The sequence below is a fragment of the Lepidochelys olivacea genome (genome assembly GCF_965140295.1).
Source record: "Lepidochelys olivacea isolate rLepOli2 genome assembly, chromosome: 7".
Lineage (NCBI taxonomy): Eukaryota > Metazoa > Chordata > Testudines > Cheloniidae > Lepidochelys > Lepidochelys olivacea.
Window position 1 is genome coordinate 112,008,847 of NC_140417.1, and position 16,853 is coordinate 112,025,699.

Here is a 16,853-nt window from a genome sequence, read left to right on the forward strand (position 1 = left end):
TGTTAAATTTTTATATTTCATAATTAAATATTTAGTAGAGGGCCTTCTGGGTGTCTCCCTGGTCTCCCCCTATGCTTTAATTCCTACATTTGCAGTTGGAGACTGCAAAAATAAGACTGGGGTATATGAACAATCATGGCTTTCATGTGGGAACGGTATGAGGTACCTACTAAAGCATGTCCTGCTTTCCTTTGGCAACCTATTTCTCATTTCTCTGGAGCCCAGGGCACCCCAGGCTGACTGCAGGGGGGGAGTTTTCCTCCTGGACAGGAGGTGAGGAAAATAAGTTGCACGTTTTAACTTTTGAAGTAGCCAGGGTGGGAGCATGTATTTGAGATCGCAGCAGATGCTTGTTTAAATAGGTCTGGTCCTTGCTGCATGGGTCCCTGTTTGCTTCCTCCCACCGCCCGTGGAAGGGAAGAGGGTGCGCGCCGCTACCCAAGTCCGGACTCCACGCTGGAGCCACGTCCAAAAGTTTCTTTTTCGAACAGCAGGGGGGAGTTGATTCGTGTGTGTGCAGAAGAAGGAGGCACCTTTCCGCAACCACCCTCCCCCACCCCCTTTTTGGCGGTGGGGGTGGGGCGGAGGGGAAGGAGTGGGAGGAAGAGGCAGTTTGGGGTTGGGGGAGGAGGTTTCGTCTCATCAAAGCGCAATCAGGGTTCACCGAGTGACTCCCACCTTGCTGTCAGCAATTCATTAACGAGTCCGGCGGAGGGGATCCGGAGCGGAAATTGTCCCGGCGGCTCCGGATTTACAAAACCGAGCCCTGGGGCACAGCGCCTGGCTGGCACCTTTCGGTGTGTCCCGGGAGGCGAGGAGCGCTGCTGGTGGGGACGGCCCTGATGGGGTCAGGGCCGGAGCAGCTGCCCCCGTGGGTGCTTTGATCATCTTGGGGGCGGGGAGGGGGGGGCAAAAAAACAACCCCCCCACCCAGCCAAACTTTCAGAATCCCCTCCAGGCGATGCACGGCTTTGCCTCCGATGGAGCCGCCCGGCAGCTGCACCTGCCCGACTGTTATCACACCCAGCGCCGTGTGCGTGATCAATAACTCCGTCTGCTACCCGCGCAACAGAGGGGGCCCGTTGTGAGCGCATCCCAAAGCCCCGCTAACCAGCGCGCCCGCTCTGAGGGCTGCCCGGCCGGGTCCCCCCCCCCCGCCTGCACCGCGCCCTCCGGCAAGGGAGAGACGAACCCCCAAAGCTCGCGGGTTTGGGGGGTGGCGGTAGATTCCTGGGGGGGAGAGGCTCCCACTCGGGGTAGCCAGGAGCTGTGTAGACACCATGACCTGCAAGCTCTCTGTGTAAGTGGAAAATCATTTATTTTGTGTTCAGTCCGGAGCAATCTTTGATGGAAGCCAGGCTGTGGGACTGGGGTGTGTGTGTGTGGGGGGGAATCTCCTGGATTTTTTTTTCCCCTCCCTGTTTCCGAGTCCCTCCCTGGGAAAAAAGCGCTGCCCACCCAAGGAAGCAACCGAATCTCCTTCTCTGCCTCTGTCTGGCTCACACGCACCGCGTGAGTGTCTCGCTCTCTCCTTGAAGCGACTGCTTGTGTTTTCAGGTTGCTCGGACCTGAAATCTAAGCGAATAATCTCAGCGTTCGCGTAGCTGCTGGTGCTGGTGATGTTATTGGTGAAGAGGAGGCGAGGGGGGTTTCCTTCCATTCAATGGGTCTGAAATCAGAGTCTCTGGACCGCCGTTGTTTTGGAATATCTACATGCTGAGCCTCTTTGGGGTGGCACATCAGCTCATCGGGGTGCACCATCTGAAGAGAACAAGATGTTTCTTGCTACCTTATACTTCGTTTTACCCTTAATGGGTAAGTTGCCGGCGTTTACATTCGCTCTCTTTACAGGGCTTCGTAACGCAGAAGGTTGCGTTTATGAGATCCGATGTCTGAGGTCTGGTTTAAGGTGAACGGGGAAGTTGCCAGTAGTTTTGACGGATTTGAATGAGCACAGACCACATTTAAAGCGCTCTGAGATTTAGCTATTGCCTGGATAGCCCGTTATTAAATTGGGCTCTAGTAAGTTAGAGGAAAACTTTTCAATAGTCGCTTTTCATCTTAATAACACTGTGGGGTGGAGGTGTCATCAGTGAGAAGAATGATTGATTGCATCGCTTACCTGAACGTGCCTCCCTGCCTGGTTGCAGATATTGTAACAATACATGTTTACTCTGTGTGCGTAGTGAGGAAGGGAAGGATTTTACTGGCGTTGGGAAGTGGAGAAGGGTGGCTCATATCATTCGCTGTTTCCTTCTGCAAAAAAGGATCCGACGTGTCGAGAAATGTGGGAACTGGGGGGGGGGGGGGGGGAAGGACATAACAAGCAGCCTTTAAAAAGTGACTTCAGTAAAAAGAGCCAGTATCAGTCGGCTAGGAGACTTCTCCGTTCTCGGTTCCTCATGAATGTAATTGAAATCCCAGCAAAACCCTTATGGGAAGCCAGGGCAGATATTTAACCCCTCCGTGGAACATAGGGAGGGAAGGGTTATTAATTAAATGAGGGCTGATGTAAGGAACAGTGAATATTTTACCATGCACATTAACCCTCTGTCTTCTCTGCGGACTTCCCGTAAAGAGATTTGAAGGCGAGCCATCCCCTTGAAACCTCATTTATCTTCCCAAACATTCAGAACAAAGCTCCTGGCTTGGCCGCGGGCTGAGTCAGCTAGGGAGCGGCTGCCTTTGGAAAGGGGTCGTGCGTTCATTTTGTAGGGCGGTGGGTTGCTCTCCCCAGGTTGGGCTGGCACGGAGCCCAGTATCTCAAAACGAGTTTGGGTTTTTTTGTTTTTGTTTTTGTTGGGTTTTGTCTCTCTCTCTCTCTAGACGTACTTTTGTCCGCAGAAGTGAGCGGGCTGCCTGGCGGGGACCGCCTGGACTGCGTGCGAGCCAGCGATCAGTGTCTCAAGGAGCAGAGCTGCAGTACTAAATACAGGACACTGAGGCAGTGTGTAGCCGGCAAAGAGAGCAACTTCAGCCGGGCGACCGGCCTGGAGGCGAAAGACGAGTGCAAAAGCGCCATGGAGGCGCTCAAGCAGAAATCTCTTTACAACTGCCGCTGCAAGAGGGGCATGAAGAAGGAGAAAAACTGCTTGCGCATTTACTGGAGCATGTACCAAAGCTTACAGGGTACGTTGCGAAACCCAGAAACAGCCCACTCCCCAAAGGCAGGGTGGTTTCCCAGCCCCTCTCAGCCGCAGCTAGCCACAACCGCGGAGACTAAACGGAGGGCCTGACCTCATAATTCACATTGTGCTCTTCAGCTGAAAAACTGAGGATCTTTCATCCGACTCAGGAACAGCTGCTGCTGCAGCCTCCCGTTGTTGGGCAATCCACAATAAGGGTTTCCTCCAGAGGACCCCGGTTGACCTTTCTAAACCAAAGTCAAAAGATTAGGGCATTAGCAAGTGCCAAAGCGCCAGGAACAATCAATCTGTGACTTCGCCCTAACTGAGGAGTTTAAACACTTGTTAACTAGATCTCACTTCACAGGGACGCAGTGGGAAACGAATTAATTAGCTCCTGGGTGTAAGGTAAAAGTGTAAATATAAGAAAAGGAAGAACAAGATACAGCTATGTGAAAGCGGATTTGGTACTTTGCATAGCATGCAGAGGAGAGAACAAGAAGCAATGGTCTCAAGTTGCAGTGGGGGAGGTCTAGGTTGGATATTAGGAAACACTATTTTACTAAGAGGGTGGTGAAGCACTGGAATGGGTTACCTAAGGAGGTGGTAGAATCTCCATCCTTAGAGGTTTCAAAGGCCAAGCTTGACAAAGCCTTGGCTAGCATGATTTAGTTGGTGTTGGTCCTGTTTTGAGCAGGGGATTGGACTAGATGACCTCCTGAGGTCTCTTCCAACCCTAATATTCTATGATTCTATGAGAGAGTTGCAAATGGTATGCCAGTGTTAAATGATAGGGTTGACTTTATACCCATTAAAGTCCTTGTCAAGTCTCCCAGTGAGTCTACTTGGAACAGAATCAGGTCCTTAGGTAATATTGCTATGTATCACCCACCTGGATTTTGTATTGCTGAAGAACCCCAAATGCCTTCTGAATTCAGTGGAAGTTTAGGGCCCCATCCTGCATGTCTTGTGGGCCAAGTTTGTCTCAAACATCCATTCTGAAGGTGCTTACAGCTTTATATTGCTCCCTGGAAGCCATACAGTATGTATGCATTAGCCAATGAAAATGTCAGGTGGAATATTTTAATGGCTTAATATATGTCTCTTTGTTCCAACTTTCATAATAAAGTACATTTACTGGACATTTGCTACATTATAAATCAATTTCCTTCCCAACTGTTTTTTGTTAGAAGCACTTCTGCTCTTTCTCTTCCAATAATGAGTTGATGAAAGAAACTTCCTTTTCCCCTCCCCCCATCTCTTCTCCCTCTGAAGATAGGCAGTACTTGTGATGCCACAGACTGTCTCTTCTGATTTGTGACTTCATTCCATGCTGAAGGAGGGGAGGGAGTTAATGGCAAGAAATGCTTCTTTCTTTCAAGTGTTTCCATCTTCTCCCATGGGGAGAGAAAATAGCATGAGCAATAAATGGGAAGCCCCTTGTAATATTAGAGTAGTTTTCTTTTTAACCCAATCTAATTATTTTGAGTATAAAAACAATGCCATCATGTGAAGTAACAAAACCTCATCCCCAGAATAATGTGTAAAAGAAACCCAAATCTTTTGTTGTCTTTAGGAAATGACTTGCTTGAAGATTCCCCCTATGAACCAGTTAACAGCAGATTATCAGACATATTTAGGCTAGCACCAATCGTATCAGGTAAGCAGATTTAATATTCTTTAAGTGAAACGTGACTACATCACTTCTGTCAAGTTCGGTCTATGTGAGTTTTCTGAGTTTATGGAGTAATCCTCTTCTGTAAGTACAGAGCAATGTGATTGCTTTCTGGATCTGGGAAAGTCAAGATATGGTTACGGTTCCAAAATATTTGGAAAAATACTAAAATTGAAGAGGGTAATTTCCCTCCTCCCTCCTGCCCTTGTTTTAGCACTTGTTTTCAGAAATTGACCAATTTACCTGTAGGTGGCAATCTGATTCCCTGTGTATGTAATTTACAATACAATGCCTTGTTGGAAATGTGGCTATGTAAATTACCTCCCATTAACTTTAAGGGAGATGGTGGGAATATCATATTATTTTATGTTTTTTGTCTTTGTGTTTAAAGAAGAAGTTTTAGGATTAAGAATTGTCTCTTTTAGTTGGATTAACTGTCTTAGTTTTCAAAGATCCTTTCTTTCATAGCAGTTTTGCTTTTGAAAAAATCTGCTATGTAGTTGCCTTGAGCATTTTCTTGTACCATTCAGACTATACTGTTTGTATTTCCAGACTTCAATATTTTTGGTCCCAAACTAATATAATTTATTGGAACAATGGATTTTAGACAGTGAGATGTGTTACAGAAGAAGTCATTATTCTTGTTTCTAGTTTCCAAAATGTCTGTAAGAATGCAGTCTGTATAAAATACCTTCAATTATATAGTGATATGATGTCAGCACGTTGAATATAGTATCATATATCATAATTTATATACAATGTAAACAGTTAATCTTGCAGCTAACTGCCTTTTTAAGGAAAGCAGCTTTGTTAATCACACTCTGAAAGAGAAAAGGTCGAAGGAACCAGAGCAACAAGAAACTTGGGGTGATTTTTCAAAAGAGCCTAAGTCCCATTTTCAAAGGTGACTTGGGATGAATAAAATTTTCAGCAGTGCTTAAGTAAGTTAGGAGCCCAAGTCTCATGGGAAGTGACTGGATTTTAGGTTCTTAAGTGCCTAAAGGTCAGAATTTTAAAGATATTTAGGTGCCTAAAGAGGCAGATACGTACCTACGCACTTTTGAAAATCCAACTAGGAGTCTAAATTCAGATTTAGGTACCTAAATATATTTAAAATTCTAGCTCTGAGTTACTTTTGAAAATGGTATTAGGTGTCTAAATCACTTAGATGCTTTTGAAAAAAAATGCTCTTGGTCTAGAAAGCTAGTAGTAGGAGAGACGGAAGGGACAGGAGACAACAGAGTCCTGCAGGAATCTATTGTCAAAAAATACAAAGCCATTTCATTTTGGTGTTCTGGTAGCAAGCCACCTAAACTCTGTTCTTAAAGTTTATGGTTGATTTACTTAAGACCACATTTTGGTCTACCTTGAAATTCTTCTGATCTGAATGGAAACATCTTTTGTTACAATTTTTCTTTTTTCAATACATTGTTTCTTTGCCAAGGTAGTTTTTAAAAATGTGTTAGATTCCTCAGCTGCTCTGCAACAACAAATTATATACACTGTTCCAACAGCTGTAATGATTCCTACAGCCACCATTTATGATCGTGGTGCACAGGCTGAGTCTGAATCCTTGTGTACTTAAAATTCCCATTGTCTCCAGTGGAAGTTTTTGGGTGTGCAAGGATTGCAAAATTAGATCCAGAGAAGTAAACAAAATTTGAGTTGCATTGTCTTATATTTCATTACATATAGAGGAAAAATGCCAGTATTTAGTAAATGTTTAAGGAAAAATTAGTAGGAAATATTTGTATTGTTAAGATTGTGATTTCTATTGTATATTATAACTTTTTGAAGCCTTATATAACTTTTTTCATGTCTGCATTTAACCAAGGTAGCAGAATTTATACAGGATTCTCAGATCTTGATTGTTTTCTTTTTTTCTGATTTGTATTAGCAGAATTGCCTGTAGGCAAGGTTTTCATATCTCGTCTTCTGCCAAACCTGGTCAGTTTTTATGTGAAATATAATTAGGTTCATATTCACCCTCATCAGGTTTATGTGGCTATCAATTGAAGGCAGAAGTTTGGCTCCATAGCTTTTGTAACTTATTTTTGTATATAAATACATATGCTTTTTACTAAGTGTACAGTCCAGAACAAGCTTTTTAGTCACTTATCAGAAACAATTATTATGACTTTCTACATTATTTCTATTTTACAAGACATGGACAATAAACAAAAGTTTGACTGAAAATGAATGGTCCATACACTTCATCCAGCATATGCATGCCTAAGAAATGGAAGTGTGAGATTTTTTTTTAAAGCACTTGCCCTAATTGTCAGTATTAGTCTCATATTACATAACCCAGGAATGATTTTAATTTGTCCATTCTGTATTTTCTTTTCTGTAGGCAATTTCCATAGTGTTTTGTTCTCTAAACCACATGGTGTTGTCAGACAGTTAAAACTTTAAAGTAAAATGAAGAACTTCTTTTAGTAGGGTCTGTTACACTTGGATTAATTACTGTATAAATAATATTCAATCTGAAAAATGTCACTAATGTAAAAACTAAAAAATTCCAATGCTTTTTAGTAATCCATTTATTTGTTTATGGACCCAAAGGGTGTCTCATTGTGATGAAGTCCACGACAACTAAATTTTGCATTTGTACCTCTAATAAACCTGCAAAGAAAGCCTGCATTCTTGAAAAATAAAAAGGGTAAAGTGGAGAAGTGGGCTCAGTGGGCGCAGCTGACTTAAATTATTTTTTTCCCCACAAGTCCCTTCCATAAAAGGAAGCCTATGACACACCATCCTCCTAACTCCAGGCCTGTGACTCTCCTCCCAGGTTAAGGCCAGGACCATCTGACCTTATAGATCCAGACCTCAGATTTGTCAGCCATTGTTGTCACAATGTGAACATGCAACAGAATCTGAGCCTTGGTGCTGGGCTCATGTAGGTTTGTTTTAGTAATCATGTCCAGTTCTGGAGCTTCTCTGTTTCAGTTGTGAAATGCATGCTAAGATTAGGGTGACCACCTGTCCCTAATTGGACGGGACCGACCCGAAATGTACATTTCCAGTCCCGGTCATGGGTTGAATGACTCCGGGTCAGCATTTGTCCTGGATTCCCTGCATGCCTGTATGAGGATCAGGGCAGTGCCAGCCTCTTCCTAATGTGGCGAGGGGAGGGGAGGCACTCAGGTGGGCCTTGCCCCCCCTGCCATGAGGCCTCCATGCTAGGCCAGAAGCCTGGCAGTAGTAAGAGCCACCCAGAGAGCCCAGGCCACTGCGGAGAGCCCTGGACTCTCCATCTGCCCTGGGCAGTGCTCCCCGGGGAATAGGGACATGGGTCGTGGCTGCTCTTGGGCATCCCAGCCTGCTGCCCAGGGCAGATGAAGGGTCCAGGGCTCCGCACGGTGGCCTGAGCCTGGGCGGCTCTTACCGCTACCTAGCTCTGACTTCCAGGCTGGCCAGAGGGTAGGGTCTGGGGGAAGAGGAGAGGTAGGGGGTGGGGCTACTGCATGTGTCTTGGTTTTGCATTTTGAAAAGGTGGTTACCCTAGCTAAGACGCAACTTTGTAAATTAGCCTAAGACCTGGGTGCCTTTTTCAGATAATAGCATGTAGTTAATTTAAGGGTTTCATTAAAATTCCTGTTTTTTGGCTAAACCATAACTGCTTTTGAGAGACACCTTTTGGGACATTTATCCCCATTACAACTATAGTGAATATACAATTGATGAGGTTTTTGGAGATTAGCTTTATACTGTTAACCTCCATGCCTCAAGTGTGATCTTTCATTAGTATCTCAAATGTTTAACTTATTTAAAATTCAGTGATTTCATCTTCAACACAGAACAGTTTGGCCTCCAGCATGCAATGACTAGTAACCCACCTCTTAAAATGATATTTGACGTTGTTCCTTACAACTGGAAATATAAACTCTAAAATAAATATTATAATTTTTGTATTCATAAAAGCATAACTACGTATAGTTGAAGAAATATTTACAAAAGAGATGGTTTCTGAAATGCATCATTCACAAAGTAGAGAGCCAATGAAGCAGAACAAAACGCTTAGGGCCATTTCTGTGCAGTGGTGTAAACAAAATACATAGTGGCAAATAGAAGAATATTTAATTCTATTCCTTCAGATGACCTAATGTTATACACACACAACATTAAACTCGACTTGCGAGTTGAATGGTTAATCACAAACTCATTACTTTGTTAATCTTCGTATATCCTTTCTCATTTATGTATTACTTTTGGAAATATATACTGATTTGCTGCACGAGGCTCATTCTACAACAGTGGTTCTTAAACCATTCATGGTCCAGGGAGAATTTGCTGGTGACTTGTGGAGAATTGGTTGGTCACACACTTCTGGCTCCTTATTGTTTCCAGCTGTTAAATCACATTCAAAGATCCCTAAAAATAAATAAATACTTTCCTAATCTTTCTTTTTCATGTAACTGATCGCTGTAGTTACAACATGGATGTTACATAAGTGACAACGTGCATAAGAGCAGGGGTTCTCAAACTTCATTGCACCACGACCCCCTTCTGACAATAAAAATTACTACGTGACCCCAGGAGGGGACACTGAAGCCTGAGCCCACCCAAGTAGGGGGACCAAAGCCTGAGCTCCACCACCCTGGGTGGGCGAGCCGGTCAAAGCTGAAGCCCAAGGGCTTCAGCCCTGGGCGGGGGGGCATGTAACCTGAGTCCAGCCACCCATGACTGAAAATCTTGGGCTTCAGCTTTGGCCCCAGGCTGCAGCAAGTCTAATGCCATCCCTGGTGACCACATTAAAATGGGGTCGCGACCCACTTTGGGGTCCCAACCCACAGTCTGAGAACCGCTGCATTAGGGGGAAGGTGTCCATGAATCAATCTTTTATAAGACATGGGTCACACTGTGCAAAAGTTTGAGAACTTTCTGTTGTAAAAGATGTCTAGAAGTTTGTAATTTGACAAACATGGTGTTTTTAGAATTTATTAGAGTATTTTTTACATAAACTTATAGATTTATAAAAGCGGAATTTAGGAGACAGCACATTATGCTTCAATAAGAATCTTTAAATTCCATATCAGCAACATAGCATGTAAAGTTTACGTTTGATTTGCAAACTGAATCAGCTGTAAGTACAAATAAAGCAAATTATTTTCAGTAAGAGATGGTCTCTAATGTATTAAGAAGCATAAGGTTATAAGAAGTGCTGGAGTTATCACATTAATTATGCACATCAGTGAGATAGTTTAATAATCTCATGTATGCTGTAACTGGAGAATGTTTAAGTACACCTCTACCCTGTTAGGGGAAGTTAACCTAGTTAGCATATGTGACTCCATTTTGGGTTTCCTCTCGGCCATTAACTAGAAGCGAGCACATCACGTACCAAGGGAGGATCCTTCAAGGTGGACAGCTGGACAGTTTCAAGATAAGAGAAACAAAGGAGACAAGAACCAGCCGACGTGCCTGAAATAGTTGCTAATTCAGCTTTTTTGCATGGGGAAGGTGGCTGCAGGGGATTGGTAATAGATAAGAAGAAGGCCTGTTTATTGGTTTAGGCCCCCCCAAGGCACACAGGCAGGATGTTTTGGCAACGGTATATAATCTTTGTGTAACCTGTAATCGGGGTCCCGTTCTGCTTAACAGAGCGGTACCACGCTCAAGCGTAATAAACCTACAAACTTTGAGATACTCTGCAGTCTGTCTTTATTTGGATGCCTCAGCCTAGAAACGAACTGTACGTGTCCTAACTGAAATAATTTGTAACAATGTAATAATAATGCTGTCCTCGGGAGTCAAAAAATCTTACCGTGTTATAGGTAAAACCACGTTATATCAAACTTGCTTTGATCCACCTGTGTATGTAGCTCCTCCCCCCCCCCAGAGTGCTGCTTTACTGCGTTATATTGGAATTCTTGTTATATCGGGTCGTGTTATATCGGGGTGGAGGTGTATTTTATAGTGGTAGGTTAGATTCTGGCTCTCCTTCCCCCGATGCTAGCACAGGGAATCAAACACAGGAGGGACTGGGGTGTTGAGCAGAGAATAAAGAATGGGTTGGTGGCATTCTCCCTCCAATTTCATAGCTTCAGAAGCCCCTTTCTAGATATCGTGTGTGGCTGGGATTCCCAGGTGAGTAGGTCAGTGATGAGAGAGGAGAAAATACATTGCAATACACTTCCCTCAGGACCTGGTGGAATTCCATCCGGAAATCCACATGAGTTAATGCTGCTGTGAGCATTAACAGCAATAAAGAGACAAGGTGGGTGAGGTAGTATTTTTTATTGGACCAACTTCCAATGGTGAGAGAGACAAGCTTTGCAGCTACATAGAGCTCTTCTCCAGGTCTGAGAAAGATACTACAGGGGTGTTAAGGGGCCACTTCCCCTTGAATGGTCCCTTAGAATTTTTGCAAACTGCTATTTAGCTGTGACACACTTAGTGCCTTTCCCTGATCTGAAAAAGAGCTCTTTGCAGCTTGAAAACTTGTCTCTCTCACCAACGGAAGTTGGTCCAGTAAAAGAGATTACCTCACCCACCTTTTCTCTCTAATATCCTGGGACCAGTACGGCTTCACACTGCATACATTAACAGCAATAACAGACAGACCCATACTCTTCTTCTCCCCTTGGTTCTTCATATGAATTTCCTGGTGCATTAAACACAAAAGAAAACAAGTTTAAAGCTCAATAGGGTTTCTATATATCACCCTTTCTCCCTTTGCAAAATCAGGTTTCCCTACCTATAGAGGGGAGAATTGAGAGGAAGTGCCATCAGGTGAACGCCACAGAAAGTTCAGCGTTGGTTTTCCCAAATTTTCACAGTCATGACTGATTTCTTCCTTTTTTTTTTTTCCCTCTCAACATTTTAATATGTTTGAGTCCATTCTCCCTGACCCCACATTTCTCGGCTGTAATTCTTCTAACAATGTAAGTTAAGTGTATCCATCAAAGGAAAAAGATGCATCTTGTAATTATTGTTTTATACTTTCTCTATGAGACAATCTTCTTTCCTTTTATATAAGCCCTACATTGCCTCTTTCTTCCTTTTTGTCAAAAAAGATAAGTTAGTTTCTGTACCCTAGCCAATGTGACACTTTCTCCTTTTGGATCCTGGTGTATAATAAATTAACGGCTTTTCCTAGTGACTTAATATTGTGTGACATACCCAAATCCTCCAGCCTAGGGCCTTTAATCCTGGGTCCATTTCTAAATGTGTGTGTATATATACATATCACATATTATATACTTTTTTTTATTTAACATTACCTGTTCTTTTTGAGAAATCTCTATAAGAATATTTGAGATTCACTGTATTTTAAAAAGAAGTATGTTTATGGTAAATATGTATTTGCTCGTATGGTAAATATTAATAAATATGTTTATTGGTTTCTCTTGACAGCTTAAGGTACACCAGTTAACTGTTATCTTTTATACTGTTGCCTTTTTAAAACATTTTAAAAGATGAGGCATTTCATATTAGAGTTACTTTCACCCAGTTTCAGATACAGTGAATCAGTTGTTATTAGGTTAATAGGAGTCTTGCAATTTACTTCAGAGAGGGAACAGGCATAGTACATCATAATATTTTAATTGATTATGTTTCCTATTGTAATTTTTTGGCTTGTGTCCTATTTTTTTGATGTGCAGAGAGGTCTTTTGGGTTTTGAGCACCATAAAAATAAGAATGCATTATTAATTATGATTGTACTTGTCTGATCACAATACATAATTGTATTTTTATGTGTGAGATGATTTTTGTATTAATCAGAGTAATAGTCCCTGAGCCAGTGTGATGTTGGTTACACTGGTATAAATCTGAACTAACTCTTTTGTCTCCAGTGAAGTTTTGTGGCTGTTTTCCCTGTCCAAGTAAAAAGCAGGAATCCATTTTAGTGGCATTTAACAAAGGAAAAACAGTTTAATAAAAAAAGCTAATATAAAAATACACAATGACATTTTGTCTGCACATTCGCTTTGCAGAGACAAGGTTTGGTTCCAGTGAGATTGCAAGGTATCGAGGGTGCATAAATACTAGTTGCTGAATTCTACTTCTCCTTCCTGTAATCAGATTGGACCACATACGAAAGAAAATCATGGTGATTGTTGACTCTCTGAAGCTCTTTGAGTTTCCTATTTTGTGTTTTCCTCATAGGATGAATCTGACTCTGATAGGGGAATTAAGTATTCTTCTGAAGTACTGGCCAACATAGGGTCTACTCCTGTTTCCATTGACCTCAGTAGAAGCAGAAGGGGGCTGTCTTTCCCAGTTATTACTCATGCAGTGCTTATGGGGCAGGTAGATTCTTCTCCCTACCAACAGTCCAGCCTAACAGCTTCATGAACCTAATACACCATAGGAGGTAACGCAAAGGCCATTAATAAGGGGAGGGAACCTCCAGTAACATAGCTGAGAGTCTGTGCAGGTAGACCCAACATCTTTATATATGCTGTGGAGAAATGTTTTGTAGGGACTGCTTTTGTAGGGCCACTAGGGAGACCATTTTGGGAGGGCCAGTTGAGAGACATAAACATAGCCAGAGGTTCTGTGTACAAGGTGGAAATCCTTGCAAAGTGCCACATCCTCTTTTTTCCATACCCAGGTATAGTAGCTGCTTGCTGGCTTCATGGAAGCATTGGGCCTTACTTCAAGGTACAGGGAAAACATCTGTCCCCTTACCACTTCACATAAATCTTCCAAGAAAAGCTTGTTTACTCAGCCTATGTATGGTGGACAAGACATCACTCTAACATGTCAGTCAGTATTCTTTTTTGCCCAGAAGACTATCAGGTACTTTATGATTATAAAATTGACATTTCAATTTAGAAAGTTTCTCTTACTGGCATGTTTTAAATTATACTGGAAAATTCGTACTCTAAATTATTCTTGTCAGCCCAATTCCAACTGAGAATTCTTCGCACGCTTTTTACACTCTCTTTTTTGTTAAGGGCTGGATTCTCTCACTTCTGTTCGTGTTGAATAGTACCTTCCTCCACAAGTAGTCCCACTGATTTCAACGGGATTATTTGGAGAGTGAGATTGTCAAGGTTCCTCCCCCACTCTGAACGCTAGGGTACAGATGTGGGGACCTGCCTGAAAATCTCCTAAGCTTATCTTTACCAGCTTAGGTCAAAAACTTCCCCAAGGTACAAAATATTCCACCCTTTGTCCTTGGATTGGCCGCTACCACCACCAAACAAATACTGGTTACTGGGGAAGAGCTGTTTGGAAACGTCTTTCCCCCCAAAATACTTCCCAAAACCTTGCACCCCACTTCCTGGACAAGGTTTGGTAAAAAGCCTCACCAATTTGCCTAGGTGACTACAGACCCAGACCCTTGGATCTTAAGAACAATGAACAATCCTCCCAACACTTGCACCCCCCCGTTTCCTGGGAAATGTTGGATAAAAAGCCTCACCAATTTGCATAGGTGACCACAGACCCAAACCCTTGGATCTGAGAACAATGAAAAAGCATTCAGTTTCCTTACAAGAAGACTTTTAATAGAAATAGGAGTAAATAGAAGTAAAGAAATCCCCTCTGTAAAATCAGGATAGTAGATACCTTACAGGGTAATTAGATTAAAAACATAGAGAATCCCTCTAGGCAAAAACTTAAGTTTACAAAAAAGATACACAGACAGAAATAGTTATTCTATTCATCACAATTCTTTTCTCAGCCATTTAAAGAAATCATAATCTAACACGTACCTAGCTAGATTACTTATTAAAAGTTCTAAGACTCCATTCCTGATCAATCCCCAGCAAAGGCAGCATAAAGACAGACAGAGACCCTTTGTTTCTCTCCCTCCTCCCAGCTTTTGAAAGTATCTTGTCTCCTCATTGGTCATTTTGGTCAGGTGCCAGCAAGGTTACCTTTAGCTTCTTAACCCTTTACAGGTGAGAGGAGCTTTCCCCTGGCCAGGAGGGATTTCAAAGGGGTTTACCCTTCCCTTTATATTTATGACAGAGATAGAGGAAGGGAATAGAGAAGTCAGTGAGACAGTCATCCCAAGCTCTCTGTTCGCAGTAGCAATTTTAGATTGGCACAGGGCTTCTAGCAGCGAAGACCTCAGCAAGAAGGATGGTATGGCACAAGGTGTCTGCAGGCTGTGCTCTGTTGTGGGCACAGGCAAGCAACCACTGAAGCCCCAAAAGCAGGCAGTGCTGGTGGTTGTGGACAGGACATGTCAAGTGTGGCAAGGGGAGAGGAGGAATGAGAGAACAAACCACATCTGAGAGATTTTAGTCGCATTGTTTAATTGACTACTGTAAAGCACTCAGATAACACAGTGATGAGGGTGGTATAAAAATGAGGGTGCACTGATTAGGCATATTCCTGTGGCAGCCTCCACCACAGGACTACTGTGGTGCCCTGGCAGACTTTATGCTTCGTCCCTTGATGGAACTACAAAGAGAGAATGGGCAATAGGAGCAGCACCCTGGAGTGCTGTAGCTCTGAGTGGCATAGTGAGGTGCAATTTACAGCATGTGTTTCTAGTTCTCAGTCTTTAATGTTAAAATCATTATAAAATTCATTTTAGAGCACTGTTTTTAAATGTGACTCTTAGAAATTATTTTGACAGTACTAGTAGTATCTGTCAGCTGTTGACAGTAAGTTAAAAATTCTGATGTAAAGTGCTTGTGGTTTAATGAAGACAGACAAGAATTCTTATATTGTAAGATGGAACTTATTTGTCATAGGATAAGATAATGTATGTTGGGGATTCATCTCAGTTGAGCTTCAGGAAAGAATGTGGTTACAGTATTTAACTTCAAAAGTATGATCTCAAAAGTTTTTGTTTATAAAATAAAGAAATTTGCCAGTGTAAACTTGGTCATATATTTTTACATTAGTATTTTACTGACTTTTAAAAAATACGTATTTTGGCACATTCTATCATTTTCTGTGGATGAAACTCATGCAGTAACTTAAATCATTGCTGTTGACATAGTTAGCTCATTAACAGATTTTGTTATATTTTCTCAATAGTTCTCTAGTTATGACATGTAGTGCATAAAGCAATTTTTACACCTTTCAAGCTATTGTCCTGTACAAAGTGTACTCGAACTACAAATGTAACATGAGAGATACATCACACAGTTTAATGGCACAGAGAAGGCTCATCCTATATAGAAATTTGCAGAAATGATGGGTTGTAAAGAGAGTTGGAGATATCAAACAATTTGAATAGAGCCCATAAATAAAGATGAATTTCTGCATTCACTGGCTATATGATTTTATCACTGTCTGGTGTCTGTAAAGTACATTTTTCCATTAAAGTTTTGTCATGCAACTGATGAAGTTCAAAAGTGTTCATGCTTTCACACTCTTCTTTTTAAATTCTATATCATAGGGCCCAGTGCTAAAACTCAGGATGACAAAAACAGAGCTTCTCATTTCTCCTCTCCTCTTCCATCCCAATAGATAATTTCACTATTCTGCCTTTTCCTCAGGTTCACAACTTACATGTCATTGTTGATGCCTCTCTCTCCTTTACTCCTCGTATTCAGACTACTGCTAAATTTTGTAATTCTGTCCCTTTTTCCTTTACAAAATATCTAAGGCTTATTCCTTCCTTTCCATCCCTGGTTCCAGATATCATGTCCATATGTTAGTAAACTCCTTTGACTTCATTAATGTCCTTCTCTCAGGTCTTCCTGACCCTCATCTTGCACCCGTTTGATATGTCCAAAATGCCTCAGCCAAAATTTTCTTTCTTGTGTATGACTCTAAACAGAGGTGATGTATGGGGGGAATCATGTGCCCCCCAGATTTTTTGGTTGCTGGGTGGATGATCTGCGGGGCTGGTGTTGCCGCTTGTGCCCCCGAATGTTCCTCTACATCCCTCTGGGGCGTGCTCCATAATTTGAAAACCTCTCTCTGGCAGTCATGTGCCTGCTCCCATGAACCTTTAAATTGTGCTTTCCCTGTGCTATCAACAGTTAGGTGTTGTCTCTGAACATCCCTCCTCTATTTTCTGTGACCCTTTGCTGGCTCCACATTCACTCTATCCTTCTTTTTTTTGTTTTTTTGTTTTTTTGTTTCTTTTCCCTTTCAAGGCTCTGCACAGCTCTGCCCTTTCTTTCTTATAA

At 42.3% G+C, this 16,853-nt stretch overlaps 1 protein-coding gene across 3 annotated transcripts in view; it reads left to right on the plus strand.

Annotated features, from left to right (window-relative positions):
* The first annotated feature begins 921 nt into the window (after positions 1-921).
* The window catches only part of GFRA1 (GDNF family receptor alpha 1), a 208,013-nt gene continuing 192,081 nt past the window's right edge, over positions 922-16,853 (plus strand). The window contains exons 1-4 of one of the 3 annotated variants that reach the window (XM_084635449.1): positions 922-1,300; positions 1,558-1,815; positions 2,827-3,129; positions 4,702-4,785. In XM_084635449.1, the coding sequence (XP_084491575.1) occupies positions 1,776-1,815; positions 2,827-3,129; positions 4,702-4,785 (427 nt within the window). In that variant the 5' untranslated portion in view covers positions 922-1,300; positions 1,558-1,775. Of the gene's footprint in view, positions 1,301-1,331; positions 1,816-2,826; positions 3,130-4,701; positions 4,786-16,853 lie in introns of those variants that run through there. The other 2 variants (XM_084635450.1, XM_084635448.1) reach the window with 2 other exon arrangements.